This window comes from Eubalaena glacialis, chromosome 19 (genome assembly GCF_028564815.1).
Source record: "Eubalaena glacialis isolate mEubGla1 chromosome 19, mEubGla1.1.hap2.+ XY, whole genome shotgun sequence".
Taxonomy (NCBI): Eukaryota; Metazoa; Chordata; class Mammalia; order Artiodactyla; family Balaenidae; genus Eubalaena; species Eubalaena glacialis.
This window is the reverse complement of record NC_083734.1, coordinates 40439595-40455730: the sequence shown is the minus strand read 5'-3', so window position 1 is coordinate 40455730 and position 16136 is coordinate 40439595. Positions and strand designations below refer to the sequence as shown.

General features: G+C 45.2%; 1 protein-coding gene, 1 long non-coding RNA gene and 1 pseudogene across 3 annotated transcripts in view; all 3 read left to right on the top strand.

Annotated features, from left to right (window-relative positions):
- Positions 1-14740, top strand: part of LOC133080814 (RAD52 motif-containing protein 1-like) — a gene marked incomplete at its 5' end in the record, with an annotated part of 41268 nt that extends 26528 nt beyond the window's left edge. The window contains 3 exons of the mRNA XM_061176913.1: positions 11339-11437; positions 13097-13182; positions 14639-14740. Of these exons, the coding sequence (XP_061032896.1) occupies positions 11339-11437; positions 13097-13182; positions 14639-14740 (287 nt within the window). The remainder of the gene's footprint in view (positions 1-11338; positions 11438-13096; positions 13183-14638) is intronic.
- Positions 6502-10030, top strand: LOC133080084 (uncharacterized). Of its 2 annotated transcripts, none has more exons than XR_009698391.1 (3): positions 6502-6563; positions 7045-7224; positions 9945-10030. It is a non-coding gene; the product is annotated as an uncharacterized LOC133080084 (long non-coding RNA). The 2 variants fall into 2 exon arrangements; XR_009698392.1 differs by having other exon boundaries at positions 6519-6563; positions 7061-7224.
- A 408-nt stretch (positions 14741-15148) lies between the features above and the next one.
- LOC133080082 (leucine-rich repeat-containing protein 37B-like) lies at positions 15149-15884 on the top strand (annotated as a pseudogene).
- Positions 15885-16136: the final 252 nt, after the last annotated feature.

Sequence of the window (16136 nt, the reverse complement as noted above, 5' to 3'; positions counted from 1 at the left end):
GCCTGGGAGATAGCCCAGCAGGTTCTGCCGGTTGGGTGGGGTTCCAAGCAAAGTGAACGGCCCATCAGTTCTTCTGAGTTACGAGTTTGCTGATGCTGCATGAGAGACATCTGTTCTCTCAGTGCCTGCCCAAGTCACCTCCCAAAGGTTCTTACTGACAAAGAAAAACAAGTGTTTTTCTCTGGGCGGTGACTTCAGTGAGCCAACAAGTATTTACTGTGTTTAAGGCGCATGACTAATACTACTAACAATAGGAAGCAGCAGCAGCTGACATTTACCACTTGCTTGCTTGGTGCCAAGCCCTGGGTTAGGCACCTTATGGTCTTATTTAGCCCAACAGTCCGTGGAAGCATATCTTGTTATCCTCGTTTGACAGATAGGAAACAGGGTTTAAAGAATGTAGGTAACCTGCTCAAGGACCCAAGGCCCCACGTCCAAAAGTGTGAGTTAAGGTTGGAGCCCAGAACTGTTAGACTGCAACAGGGATGCAGAGAAGTATAAGCTGTGTTTGCCACCAAAGAGTTGATAACAATGATGATAATGAGGAGAAGGAGGCAGCTGCTGTTTATTGAGCACCTGCTGTGGACCAGGTGCAGTACTAGGCACTTCGGTTACACTATTAGGTCACAAGAGCGGAAAGTCCCCATGCCCGCTCAAACTCTGTAATGAGTGGGGGTCTGATTTCAGTAAGAGAGGTGGTCACAAAGACAGGGAGCTGACGAGAAACCAGGGGTAGAGATCCTTGTACTGCTGGGCTTCCCAAAGTGTGGACCAGGATTCCAGGTAGCTCCAGGTTCCTAGTTTGGGATATTTCCATTATTTCAAAGTTGGTACATAAATGAGGCTTAGATAATATTTTTTGTATCATACTACCTCAGATTTGCACAATTTTTTATTAGTCTCAAATGCTGCCCTACCATATTTCTAAATTAAAATTCCCAAGAGTAAGATTCTGCTTGGCCCAGCTTGACCGAGATTGGGCAGTGTTTTTGCCAGAGCCAGAGACTTCACCTGGCCAGCCTGTGAGTGAGCTGTCTCTCCTTGGATCAGGGACTCATCCCTGGCTGTGGCCCAGAAGCAGGAGGGGTGCCCAGGGTCAGGTGGTACAAAACATGGCCGCCTGGGGCTGCCTCTGTCACCATCTTATGATGGACAAACTAGCTCAGAGCCCAACTCCTTACTGAGACCTGTGAGATAGAAGGGGAGAGGGAGATACAAGGCCAACAGCTACTAAATGAATGCAAATTCTGATTCCAATGAAATCTGTCAGAGAAATTAGCCACTTTTTAAAAGATAATGAAATGAGACAATATACGATTAGGGCAAAAATGATACAGAGAAGAAAATTGTAGGATTCCGAGGAGGGAAGGTTAGGAAACTAGGAGGGTCCATGAAAAAGGTAGAACTTGATCTGGGCCTGGATTATATGCCAGACACTGTGGCTGGTGCTGGGGAAAGAGTTGATTAGGACAAAGTCCCTTCTCTTGTGGGGCCTTAAGACTGAGAGGAGGCACAGACACCTGAAGATATATTATACATAGAAGACAGTGTGTTGACATGACAATGGCAGTGTACCAAGAAGTGGTTCAGCTCTTGGTTGGCTGGAAAGGAGTAAATGTGAGGGATGGCTTAGAGGAGGGGAAGAAGAAGAAAGCCAAAAAGAAGTTTCTTGGGAGGACGAGATGAAGGAAAGGCATTCTAGATGGAGGACAGTACAGAGGCAAGAAGCATGAAACCTTGGGTGGGGTTGAAGCGTGTGCAGTCTGGTGTTCCCAAGCATGAAGCACAAGCAGGAAAGGGCAGTAGGTGAGGCTGTGCGGGAGGGCAGAGACCCAATGCCAAAGGGCCTGGTCAAGGCACATGGCCTTGACCAAAGAGAGCACAAACTACAATGTTTTAAACAGAGAAGAGACATGACCAAGCTTGAGTTTTATAAAGAGTACTTTGATGGTGGCCTAAAAGTAGAGAGGCCGAGAGGTCAGCTTGGGTGTTTAGACCAAGTAGGAACTGGGAGGAAATGGGGCACCAGACCAGAGGTTTTGATGCAACTGAAGAGCATGTACGCTGGATACACATGAGTGAGAACTGAAAGGACAAGAGCTTATGTTCAGAGAATGAAAGATTGTACATTTAAGATTTTTTATGACAAATTCCAGATGATGATAAGGTCCAAATGTAACCTGAGAATGGAGATCAGTGAGGTGTTGGGAATCCAGAAGGTGATGAGAAATAATTCGGATAGTCCTGGACACTCATTCCTTTCCCCTTTCAGTAGCTCAGTAAAAAGCTAGCTCAGCAGGTACCAGCGAGCTCAATGGAAAAAATAGGCTCCCCCTCCTACTGCGACCATTTCTGTCACCAAGCAGTTGCCACTGTTAGTAGTATAGACGTTCCCTGCCTCACCATCCCTGTAACTGTGACGCACTCCAGGCTGGCTCCTTCTCTACGGGAACTCTGGTCATGGGGCACACAGTCCAGCTAAGTCTGGTCTAATCCGCTTCTCTGAAAGCTTGAGGGATTGAGTGCACCCTGTTATTGTTCTGCTTTTAAGTTCCCCACCCCCCGAACAATAAAACCCTACTGTATATTTGCACAGTAGGGGGTTGAGGAATTTCGTGCCCAGGAAAATCTGTGGGTTGTTGGCATGGTAAGTATTGTGGTAGATGTGGAACCTAGAAAAATGGTACAGATGAGCCGGTTTGCAGGGCAGAAGTTGAGACACAGATGTAGAGAACAGACATATGGACACCAAGGGGGGAAAACTGCGGTGGGGTGGGGATGGTGGTGTGCTGAATTGGGCGATTGGGATTGACATGTATACACTGATGTGTATAAAATTGATGACTAAGAACCTGCAGTATAAACAAACAAACAAACAAAACAACTAATACTAAACTTTCATTGGGTTATTTGTATGGAAATATGTTAATATAAATGTTTCAGACATTACATGAAATTTCTAAAAATCTTATATGTTCTGGTATAATAAGTCATAATCCTAGTTATTATTTTAAAATGTATATCTCAGAAATAACTAATTTTCTTGTCAACTGCATTATTACGAACTTTCATCAAATCTTTAACCGTGGTCATTTTTAAGTCTTTTGTCATTTACAGACAGTTCTGGGTGTACTCCGATGCTTTTGCAAATATGTTCCTATAAAAGGGTTTCATCTTCAAGAAATTCATGGAAAAGACTCTGACAAGTACAGGTTTCTGGTAACTGACTGTACTGCTGAACTGAATGAATAAGCATTTTCAGAACTCTAATGAAAAACTGATGAACTCATAAAAGTGCTAACAAAAGATCAAGATGGAAAAAAAAAATTAATTACATGGCACTGAGTGAACTGATGAAGATGAGTATAATTTTTGTGACTTTCTGTTTGAATTAAAAAAAAAAAAATCCCACGAGGACTCAGAGGCAAAGAATATACAAATCAATTTTCACTGCAAAGTAACGGAGCTGTTACAGCGGAGGATTACTGGACTGAATGTCAATATTATGACATAGTATGAGTGTGTTTCATGTTTGGTAATTGCAATCATTGTTGCTTTTGTTGTGGTCATCCATGTACAATGCTTGGTGTCAGTCTATTTATCTCTTGTAAAAATAAAATACAGTGTGTGTGTGTGGGAAAAAAAAAAAAAAAAAACTGTGTTCCCAAATGAAACCCTGGGATAGGATTAGTCATTTACATCTTTTAAAAATAAAGTCCAACAGTATTAGAGCTGTGGTATACTTATTGAAAAAAAAAAAAAGTATTGTGGTAGAGGAAACGACTTGGAGCCCATGACCGAAGTCCCCAACCGTTACGAGGGCATCATTCATTAATATGCCAGTTCAAAATACTGAGAGTCTCAAGTCTGTCTGGTTCAACCCCTGAATCAGACAGTGTATTGATTATCTGGTGGTACGTAAAAGATCACACCAAAATAGTGGCTCAAAACAACAATAAACATTTATTCCTCACAATTTCTGAGTCAAGCCTTTAGGGGAATATCTTGGGCAGTTCTGGCTCTGGGTCTCTCACGAGTTCCTCAAGATATCGGCCAGGGCTGCGGTCATCTGATGGCTGGACTGAGGCTGCAGGGTCCACTTCCAAGATGGTTCACTCCCTTACCTGGCTGCCAGGGTGGTGCTGGTTGTTAGAGGGAGGCCTCATTTCCTCCCTGCATGGACCTGTCTGTCCACCTGCTACTTGATTGAATGTCCTCACTACATGATGGCCGGCTTCCTCCAGAGGGAGCTGTCCAAGAGAGAGACAGAGGTTATTCCTCTTATGGCCTGGCCTCAGAAGGCACATAGCACCACTTCTGCCACATAGCATGGTTAGAGGTCAGTCACTCGTTCCAGCTCACATTCAAGAGGAGTGGATTTAGACTCCACCTTTTGAAGAAAGAAGAGTCAAAGAATTTGCAGACATATTTTAAAACTAGCATAGACAAGAAAATAGAAAGCACTCTAGATATTTCAAGCAAAAAAAAAGCCAGAAAGAAAGAAAGATTATATCCAAACAGTTGGTGCTTATCATTGAGGGGGTTAATGGTGGTGAAAGTTGGGGATGGGGGACATTGCAGCACTAGCCTTCAGGTTACTTTACCACAGCGGCTTTCCATAGACTCAAAACTGCTGCTGCCACTCAGAAGTCAGGAAACTTTGGGAAACCGCTGATGAGGTCATTGCAGCCCCAAAGCCCCAAGGGTGGTGACTAGATGGGTAATATGGAGTCTGCTGCAGAGGAGGAAAAAATGATTTCCATCTGCTTTCCACCTTCCAAATTTCACACAAGTACATTTTATTGGCAGAACCCTGCTGTCGAGGGGATCTGTGAAATATGGTTCCCAGGCCTCTAGCACCTGCAGAGAAGGGAGTAGAAATGGGTGTCAAGAGCAAACCAACACTATCCAACATGCGTCCGTATACAGGTATGGTGAGGAGGCACCACCTGTACTTGGAGGAGTCCTGGAACCCTACTCCTTTTTTTTTTTTTACAGGCTGATGGGTGTCCAAGGCTTTGTAAAAGGGGGGTGGTGTCCACATAGAATAACATGGTGGAGAGCTAGCTGAGTCACAAATCTGGAAGGTGTCACTGTAGTTGGGCAGCAGGTGAGGTACTGATTGCTGGTGACATGCAGTCAGCCCCAGAGGTGACTGGAGAAACACCTGGAGTTGATCCTTAGTTGGTCTCTGGAATGTTCTCACTGGAATGAAAGCTGGGTAGACTGCAGGCAGTGCAGCATCGGAGAGAACATAGCTGCCATTCTAAAGGGCTGCCAGAGGAAAGATGTGCATAGGGAAATATCATTTCTCAAAATATGGTCTGTGGACCTCTACAGTCAAACATCTCTGGGATGCTTCTTTAAAAGGCTGATCCTGGGACTTCCCTGATGGTCCAGTGGTAAAGAATCCGCCTTCCAGACTTCCCTGGTGGCGCAGTAGTTAAGAATCCGCCTGCCCATGCAGGGGACATGGGTTCCAGCCCTGGTCCGGGAAGATCCCACATGCCGCGAAGCAACTAAGGCTGTGTGCCACAACTACTGAGCCTGTGCTCTAGAGTCTGCGAGCCACAGCTACTGAGCCCTCGTGCTGCAACTACTGAAGCCCGCTTGCCTAGAGCCCGTGCTCCGCAACGGATTAATCCCAAGTATATTTGAGTACCTAATGGAGTATGAGTGTGCTAGGTACTAGAAAAAGGATGATAAATCTGTAAATATTGTTCATGAGGTGTTCATAATCGCTCTGGAGAAGATTATGGATCTTCTCCACACACAGATAATGGATACAATGAATAAATGGATACATACAATGAATGCAATGGATAATGATATGGATAATAAATCTATAGTTATTGGTTTGAAACAGTATCAAGATCCAAGTAATTCCTCCAAAGTCAACAATTTTTGAAGTAAAAGAGCTCAGAAGTAGGTAATGGGTGGGGCTAAGGGTCTGATATATTGAGGTGGAGAAAGTCGTGGTGGGGATGGAGAAATGTGCTCGGTGATTTGGGGGTACTTTAGGAAAATGGGCTAGAAACCAGCTTTTTAAGAGTTTCATACTAGACTGTTGATGGCTTTAATGAGTTATACCTTGATTTGCATATTTAAGACTCATGAAAACACTCAAGTCGAAGGATTGCATCTTTGGTGGTCATTTCTCACACAGAGGCGGGAAATCTAAATTTTTAAAGTTCAGTGGATAGTTAGCGCTAACTATTTAGTACTCTAGTCCTCTCTGGGAGTTTGAAGATGAAGCCAGCTGCTATAAAGATGTCTGCACCATTCGATCCTGTAAACTCACACTTTGGACTCTACGCTAAAAATACATTTGAGTAGAAGTGCTAAACTCCAAGACTTCTGTGCGCAGGGGTTGCAGAAGGGGAACAAGAGGCAGAGACAAGCCCGGAGTGGGAGGAGCGAAGGAGAGGCCCGAGCACCGCCCTCGTCCCACTGCCACCAAGCTGGCTCCGCCCCTCAGGCTTCCGTTTGTAAACAGCGAGGGCGCGTGCGCGCGTGCGCAGGCGCAATCCGTTTGCGCCCCGAGCCGCGCACTCACGGTAACGGTAAGATGGTGTCTTTGGTGCCTTTTGTGGTTCCCATCGTGGGTGACAAAACCTTGCTGGTGTGGGAGCTGAGCTCTGGACCCACGGCCGAGGCCTTGCAAGTGAGCCGAGCCGGGGCGGAAGGAGGGGTGGAGGAAGCCACCCCGCTCCCCAGTAACTGGGCGCCCCGGGGTACTGCTTCAGCACCTCATCTGCCTGTGGTCTGTGCTGAGAGGAATCTTAGTTCTAGAGCCGACCTGAGCAGTCAGCTCGCCCCCACAGATTTTTGAGAGATAGTTGCCAGCAGACGGCATTGCCTCCTCATGCTTCTCGAAGCTTAGGATTTCAGAGGGAAACTTGTTCCTGAAATGAGAAGTGTTTGGGGTTGCAGGCTCACCACAGTTGCCTGCGGCAAAGGGCTGGGGGAATAGAAGGGAACGGGCGGTTTGGCTTCCTGGGCGTGAAATTTCCTGCACTTACTTAGCATGGGACCACCCTACAGCATTCTCTGTTCACAGTCTTCTCCCAGTTTGGCCTTCAGTATTCGGTCCGAGTCTTCCCAAATGCAGCAGTGGCCGGTCCTGGGTTCTATGCCATCATCAAAGTTTATTCAGCAAGGGATGCCCACAGAGCCCAAAAGGCATGAGACCAGAAGCAGCTTTTTCAGACATCTCCAGTGAAGGTGGGTCCAAATGTGGAATTCCTCGCTCTACTGGGATGAAGTGCTGAATTTAAAACTAATAGGCCATCGGGAATTCCCTGGCGGTCCAGCGGTTAGGACTCTGCACTTTCACTGCTGAGGGCCCGGCTTCAATCCCTGGTCCGGGAACTAAGATCCCAGGGGGGAAAAAAAGAAAAAAAGGCCAGTGTTTGTACAGCACTGTGGTGTACAGAATGCTCTGAGATGCACTGCTCCACTGATGCCGCAGTTCCCCAGTTCTTTCTTTCTTTTTTTTACATGAAGAAACTCGAACTCAGGATGGTTAAGTGACTTACTTAAGGTTCATGACAGTAAATGTGGAAACTAGTGGCCAAACCCAAACTTAACTGATGTTAAACACTATGTCAGTTTATGCTGCCCCTTAATTTAAGAAATCTTCACAAGAGTCTTCCTTATAGTTACTTTTATGTGGATTTTAAATCTGTGAGATTGACAAATTGTTTTTTAAATTAATTAATTAATTAATTTTTGGCTGCGTTGGGTCTTGTTGCTGCGCGCCGGCTTTGTCTAGTTGCGGCGAGCGGGGGTTGCTCTTCGTTGCGGTGCGTGGGCTTCTCATCGCGATGGCTTCTCTTGTTGCGGAGCACGGGTTCTAGGCACGCGGGCTTCAGTCGTTGTGGCTCACGGACTCTAGAGCACAGGCTCAGTAGTTGTGGCACACGGGCTTAGTTGCTCTGCAGCATGTGGGATCTTCCCGGACCAGGGATCGAACCCGTGTCCCCTGCATTGGCAGGTGGACTCTTAACCACTGTGCCACCAGGGAAGTCCCGAGCTTGACAAACTTTTGTCAGATGTAACGTAAAGGAGGCTTCATCATCATCATCACTCTCAAACTGCCTATTCAGAACTCCCTTCAGATTCCAGAAAATGGTTAAAATATTCTTTAATGCATTGTAGAAACCTTATTCCATATTAACATGCCATCCAATTTTACTTCCCCAGAATTAACATTTCATTATGTGCCTCCATTCAGCCACCATTCCTTTTTCAAGGACCTTTTCAATTCCTCTGAATAAGTGAGTGAGGCTTCGATTTCCCAGACCTTTCACTTTATAATTGTGTGTCTTCTGTGATTGGCTTCTTGCTCTGGCTACTTCCCACTGACCTTGCTGCCTATTCGCACCCATATTTCTTTACTCACTGATTTCACCTTTATTGAATCTGAGAACTCTCCTCAGATGTGACTCCAGGTGCACTACCTCCCACTTCTGTACCCTGTTTAACACCCTCTTCAATCCTGGCTGTACTCCCTGGGATTGAAATGCTTTTGTCTCAGACATTCTTTAATTTGCGGACCCTGCGACCATTTCACATAACCACTCAGATATTACAGATGGTCCTGGAAAGATTATGAGACAGTTACTTGGTATCAGTTGTGAGTAATGAGTTCTTTTCTTATATTGGACATTAAGACCATTCCATAAGCTTAGGTTCTGAGATTTTCACAGCATAAAGCCCGTCACTGATAGAGTAATGAAGAAAATGTTCTACAAGTCACTATAGAGTTGAGAGGAAAGGGCATTCGTGTTAGATTTCTTTATTTAATGCAGAGCCTTAGTTTACTACCCACACCCCCGAAATTGTTACCTACTTTAATTATGCGTTCTCTTTAAATTTTATTTATTTATTTATTTGGTTGCACCGGGTCTTAGTTGCAGCAGGCGGGCTCCTTAGTTGCGTCTCAAGGGCTCCCCAGTTGCGGCACGTGGGCTCCCGAGTTGCAGCAGGCAGGCTCCTTTAGTTGTGGCTCGCAGGCTCCTTAACTGAGGCGTGCGAACTCTTAGTTGCAGCATGCACGCGAGACCTAGTTCCCTGACCAGGGATCGAACCCGGGCCCCCTGCATTGGGAGCATGGAGTCTTAACCACTGCACCAGCAGGGAAGTTCCGATTATGTGTTCTTTTATTCATTGGAAGGTATACATATTTCTTATCTTTTTTCCCTGTATTTTTTATAAATACAGACAAGAGAATAACATCTTCAAATAAAATGAAGGAAAGGCCTAATGTATCTGAGTTTTTCTCAGTAGCACGAAGGGAAATGTTTGCCAGCAAGAACTGTGGCAAGGTTATCCCAGATGTCAACTGTCTCTACTACCCAGGGGCTCAGAGCCCTTCTGAAGCTTCCTAATTGTCCAGGACAGCTCCGTTATTACTCACCGTACAGGGCCTAGCCTCCCTGTTTTAAATGTTGCGACACTCAACATTTAGAAATTAGTCTTCATTTCTCCTTCCCAGCAGGCAGCTTCAGTTGGAGAAAGTAATTTCATTTTCTTATGTACTCATTCATTCACTCAGTCAACAGACCATCACTCCTCTATTATATGCCAAGATCTATGCTTGTTTCTGGTAACAAGGAAAGAATAATATATGGTTCCTTCAAGCACTTAAGGAGCTCATAAACTAGTGACGGAGGAAGATGCACAAACACATCAAAAAAGAATTAACAATGCTTTGACTTTATTTGTATTATTTGAATTTTTATGACTATATTTCTATACTACACCCTGTTCAAAATGGAAATAGACATTTAAGAAAGAACTAGTGATGTAAAAATTCCACAGTAATATGTAAGTTATTTAGAGAGTTAAGACTGGAAATATTTGCACTCTCAAAGAAGCTTGTTAGAGAGAGGAAACGGTGGCAGAAGAGTAGGATGCGGAGATCACCTTCTTCCCCACAGATACATCAGAAATACATCTACACGTGGAACTGCTCCTATAGAACACCCACTGAACGCTGGCAGAAGACCTCAGACCTCCCAAAAGGCAAGATACTCCCCACGTACCTGGGTAGGGCAAAAGAAAAAAGAAATATCAGAGACAGAAGAATACGGATGGGACCTGCACCAGTGGGAGGGAGCTGTGAAGGAGGAAAGGTTTCCACACACTGGGAAGCCCCTTCGCAGGTGGAGACTGTGGGTGGCGGAGGGGGGAAGCTTCGGAGCCATGGAGGAGAGCGCAGCCACAGGGGTGCGGAGGGCAAAGCGGAGAGATTCCCACACAGAGGAGCGGTGCCGACCAGCACTCACCAGCCCGAGAGGCTTGTCTGCTCACCCGCCGGGGTGGGCGGGGCTGGGAGCTGAGGCTCGGGCTTCGGAGGTCGGATCGCAGGGTGAGGACTGGGGTTGGCAGCGTGAACACAGCCTGAGGGGGTTAGTGCACCACGGCTAGCCGGGAGGGAGTCCGGGAAAAGGTCTGGAGCTGCCGAACAGGCAAAAGACTTTTTCTTGCCTCTTTGTTTCCTGGTGCGTGAGGAGAGAGGATTAGGAGCGCCGCTTTCAGGAGCTCCACAGAGGGGCGCGAGCTGCGGCTATCAGCGCGGACCCCAGAGACGGGCATGGGAAGCTAAGGCTGCTGCTGCAGCCACCAAGAAGCCTGTGTGCAAGCACAGGTCACTATCCACACCTCCCCTCCCGGGAGCCTGTGCAGCCCGCCACTGCCAGCCCGCCCAATCATTGTCTAAAGATTGAAATAAACTCTTGTGTAAATGTTCAGTCCTTTGCCTCCTATAGAAGGGCCTGAGTGGAAAAGGTAAATGTAGATCCCTAGAAAGGGGATTCCCATTGGTACTTGAGTTTTTTCCTAGAATCCATGGCACTTGGGCTTAGGGTTTTACGTCAGAGGCAGAACTGTTAGCGAATGGAGTGGAGGAGGCTCCACCATCCACCTGAGTGGGTGATGGTTGAGGAGAGGCCAGATCATCTGCACTACCACCAAATCTATCTCACTGTATGAATCCAGCCCTTTATGCACAGGAGAGCAGGGTCTGTAGCAGTGTAGCCTCAGCTTGTCCGTTTGAAATCTGTGAGTAAAATGAGATTTGTGCCACGTTCTTGGTTTGCATTTCCCATCGAGTATTTTAGGAACTTCCAGAACAGATCTGAGCAGTAAAAATGTGCCATGCCAGGGTATACCTACAACAGAGACATTCAACCGTACCCCAGTGTTGTGCCTGCCCTTAATCACTAAGATAATGATCTAAGAATGACAGATGCATTTTTAGTTTTAAACACATAACCTAGAAATCAGTTATTCAGATAGGCATTTAAAATTCATCTGTTTTGGTTGGATTTAGGGTCATTATCATTCCTTATGAAAAGGAAGGTAACCCAGAAGCTTGCTATTCAGAAGGCTATGACAGATGCATTCCGGAAACTGCTGATTGTGGTTTTAGGTAAGACCTTTTTGATTGTCCTTGAAGTGCTTCAGTTTCAGTGAGCAAATCAACTTATTTGAAAAGTTGATTGGATGAAAATAATGGTTATCTAAAACATTACGTATTCTTTCATTCACCAGATGCTTTCACAGCAGCAGTCTTAAATTTGTTCTTTGTGGCATTTATGAGAAAAACGACAGCAACTATTATTGTCCCCGGTGTTTAGATGTAGAATGACTTGCCTCAGTTCATACAGAAAGTGTTTGATCCAGTTCTGCCTCAATTGCTTGCTTATCATACAGAATAGTGTAGTGATTATAAGCCTTGGACACCTGTGTTTGAGTCCTAACTTTGTCTCTTAGAATTTTTTGTTGTTGTTGTTGCAATTTTAGATTTTCCTAGCCAGAGACATTTGAAGGTGTTTAACGTCTCTAAGCTGCAATTTCTTTATCTGCAAATAGGGTTAGTAATTCAGCTTATCACCTAATGGGGGATATTGTAAGAGTAAATGAGATGATGAATGTCAAAAGCTTAGAACTATGCCTGAAACATAGTAAGGAGACAAAATATATTGACTATTATTATTATCATTGTTGTTTTCTTGTTGAAGAGTTTATTAGATTATGTTTTTGGAATCCATTAATTTCAGTTTTCATTTCTGATATATTGGGTGAATATGATTCTTATATAATAATCGGCTACGTTTTTGTGAGCCTTGAAAGTGGTCATGCTACTGAATAGCATTGACTGTGTTGCCTATCGAGTTAGTTATACAGCGGTGAGAATGTGACAGGCTGTGCCCAAAGGAAACTTTATGATTAGTAGATTCCCGGAACAGAATTGCTCCCCTGCTTCACAGCCCTGGAGGCTTAGAGACTGAGAAATCCTAGCTACGTTGTCAGAGACCTTATTTGCTTGTAAGAGTTGACCCTGGATTGGTCTTGGCCTTCCAGCCTGAGCAGTCCTTCCAGTGATGTTTGACTTCCCTGGTCATCAGGCAGAATCTCCATCAGCTGTCAACTCTGGGTAACAACCTCTAAGAACCAAACTAAATGTCTGGGTTGTTTGTCCCTAATATGCAAAGGTATTCCTTATATGTACTCAAAACTCCTTAGACCAAAAAGCCTGGTGGCTCTAGCTTGCCTTGAGGAAAGCTGTATTGTCCAAAAGGCACATGGGCCAGTTTCTGCCAGTAGAGGGTTCAAATGCCCTCTCTCTCTGTCTCTGTCTCCAAAGCTTTGTTCATTGTATCTAGTAGAATTTTGGTCCCAAGGAGTAGGCACTTGCCTTGCTTCTAATATGAAGTATCTATTGTAGTCCAGTGGTACCTATCCCAGGTTTGAATTCACTTTGACCCCCACCTAATGCCTTCCTATTTAATTGTATTGTGATTGAACATTTTTGTTTCCACAGCTTTTAATTCCTATGTCATTATTCCTTAGTTCTTATTTCTAAGATCATAAAGGTTTTTGAACCAAAGTTGACACTTCTTATATATTTTTTCACAAATAATTATGATAAAAACTGAAGTGTCAGATGAGGGCACTTCTAGGAAAATGCTCTTATTTTCTGCTTTTAGAAATCAAAAGAATGTCTAATTATTGGGTGCTACCATTGTATACAGGAAGTTTTAGAACAAGAAAACTTCTGAATTGATCCTTGTTAACTTTATTTCAGAAAGTGGTAAAATAGCTGTGGCATATAGACCCTGTGAAGAGGTCACAGATGCTAGAACCGAAGAGGAACAACAGGATTTAATTCAAGTATGTGGAGATAAAAACTCAAGGGGATACACAGCCAGTGTAGCCATAATTCAAAACAACCAGCAGGATCTGGAAGACTTTGGCATGTCTACTCAGCTCTGTCAACCTTCGGAAAATGTGAAACTCTGAAACTGCTTTTGAGGCAGGGAATTTCTAGGACTTCTCCAAGTCCCGAGCCTTGTCTCTGGCCCCTTATTTGAAGTTTGGAGAGCAGGATTGAGGGCCATCAGTGTACGTCTACAGTTGTGGACACAGGAGAAGACACAGGCCTTTTAGAACTCCCCTCAAATAGAATTGCAGGGATTTGGGAACAAAGTAACTACGGCCTTAAGTGTGATTATGCTACAGTGTTTAAAAACTATTCATGCCTTTCAAGTAAGGTATATTACCCAGATCTCAGCATCTCATATATATCTGGTGTTAAATATTTTGCGGAAGAACCTTTCTGTAAATCAATTATATGGATGCCTCGAATTAGGGATTAAGTTGTCAACGTAATTTCTAAAAGAAAACATTAATGTACTGCATATAGGATTTTTATTAAAAAGGAGCAAAAAATGTGTTTCATGTCATTGAGAGTTTAATTTGGGGCTAGATTTCTGATTATTTAACTCACCCCAATGTTGCAAAGTTTGTTTTGAAGGGAAGAAAGTAGAGAAAGAAAAGGTGGTTATGGTCTGAAAAATGTAAAAATTTTGAAAGTTTTTCCTGTACAAAATAATTAATTTAATTCAATTTAAATCAGTCAAGGAAACTTCAAACGTTTCCATGTTTGGGCTTTAAGAAGTCTAGCTTCCTGTGAAATGTGAGAGGAAAGGACTCCTTATTGATACTAAAGATTTCGGAAAGCTGATTATAACAACAGATCCATTCCTGAATGAGGCCAATCTTGGAATCAGTTCCATTTAGAAACCATTATGTGCTAGGCACTGGAAATAAGATGAAGCTCCTTCTCTCTTGGAGTTTAGGTGTTAAAGGTGTACCAGACAATTAAAAAGGACTAAAATTAAATAGATTATGAAAAGGACTGTGAAGAAAGTAAACTGGATGCTAGTTACAGTATTTCAAGAAAATTACTTACCATGCTGACTTTAACATTCTAAGTGTCTTCTCCATGTGTGCACACAGGGTAGACCTCTGAAAAGCGACACTGTAGTTTTTTCTAGATTAACGGCTCTGTTGAGACAAGGTGGGATGGGGGAAGTTTTCCCATGCTAACGTAAAGGGCCATACACTTGGTTTTAGACTCTCTTTCCCAGAATGAATTGCTCACCTGCCCCAAACCCCTCCTACAGAAGTTCTGGAGTCATCACTGATTCAGTGGTAACCGCTAATAATAGAGTGGTGAATTAATAATGAGACGTGAATACTGAGCGTTTGGAGGAAATGGCAACATTTTAGAATAACTGTAAGGTGTGCTCCCCTCCCGCCACCCTAACTGGTGCTCATTTTGCAGGTCAGCTACTTTTCTTGTCAGCCGTGTGGCCAAAGGGAGGAAGAATGCCTCTCAGACTTGAGCTTTGAGGAGGAAGAGTTCAGATTGCCTGAACTGGACTAGCACTTTTGAATTTCCCAGAATGCCAGGTCTTGCGGTTTCCTTGGGAAGCTCTGCATCCTTCCCAACCCCCCTCCACCCCTGGGCCGCTGGAGTTTGGGGCCACTCGGGTCTCCAGCTCAAATCCCGCCTCGTTGTTTGGGGCCAGGGAGGGCAGGGAGGGCTTGGGAAGAGGGCCCGGCAGGAGGTAATTGTCGCCTTTGCAAGGGGAAGGATGGCTTGCGCCCTGGGGACTCTGGGAAAAAGGCCCACTCTGGTGGCGCGGATTGGATCTCCGCACGAACCTAATAAAGGTGGCGGAACTAAACACGTCATAAATAACGGGTGGGACGTTAGGTGGGGGAGGGGCGCGCGGTTGCTAACGTGAGCCCTGGCGTCGGCGCTGGCATAGCGGTTCAGCTCGGACGCAGGATGTGGCTCCGGCTCCTCAGTGGCCTGGGTCACTGCGCCTGGGAGCCGCCGCGTGTTATGTCCCGGCTGCGCCTTTGGTTGCCACGGCTCTTCCTCACGTGGCAACAACTGTGGCTTCTAGTCCAGGCATTTCAGCCTCCGGAGTGGGCCCTGGGCCCCGTCCAGGTGACCCCCAACCCCCCCCGCGGCTGACCGAGGCTTGGTCTTCACACGCCTCAGACCCCCCTCCCAAATTGCCCCATGCCCTTACACCCTGGCAGAAGCCGGGGGCTTTAATTACTTGACGTCCTCGTCTCCAGTCCAGATGTTGGCCCCGCCTCATCAGGAGTTGACTGAGACTGAGGTTCCATACGCGGACACGGATTCGGTTGGAGAGCTGCCTACAGGGCCAGATCAGTTTGCTGTTCCACATCAGGATCTGAATAACAAGCAAACCCAACATCAAAAGCTCCCAGAGAAAGTTCCAGTGCTGGATTGGAATCAGAATCAGGCCTTGGTTCTGCCTTCTTGACACAAAAGTAAGACTAAAAACATAGGTCTAGATCAGGCTGAAGGTCACCAATCATTTGAAATACTTGTTCCACCTCTAGGTAGTAAGAGCTCAAAACCAGTGAAGTTTATTGTTTCACCCCCAAACCTGAAGAAAGATCTAGTTCAGCATCAACGGCTTGCCAAAGTTGTTGGAACTGCAGGCCAATTTGAAAAAAAAACTCAGGGTCTAGAACAACAGTTGCAGGGTGATTATTTAGATCCCAGTATGGATGGATGCCTTTTACCCTGAGGAGAGCCTACCTACGGATTTTCTGGGGAGCCCAGATGAACCTCCAGAGCCCTCTGAGGAAGCTGAAATTTCTCCATCCCAGCAGGAGGCCCAAACTCGTCATCCAGAGCTCACTGAGGAGGCTGAATCTTTACCCCAGCAAGAGGCCCCTGCTCAGCATCCACAGACCCCTGAGGAGGTTGAATCTTTTTCACCCCAGGCAGAGGC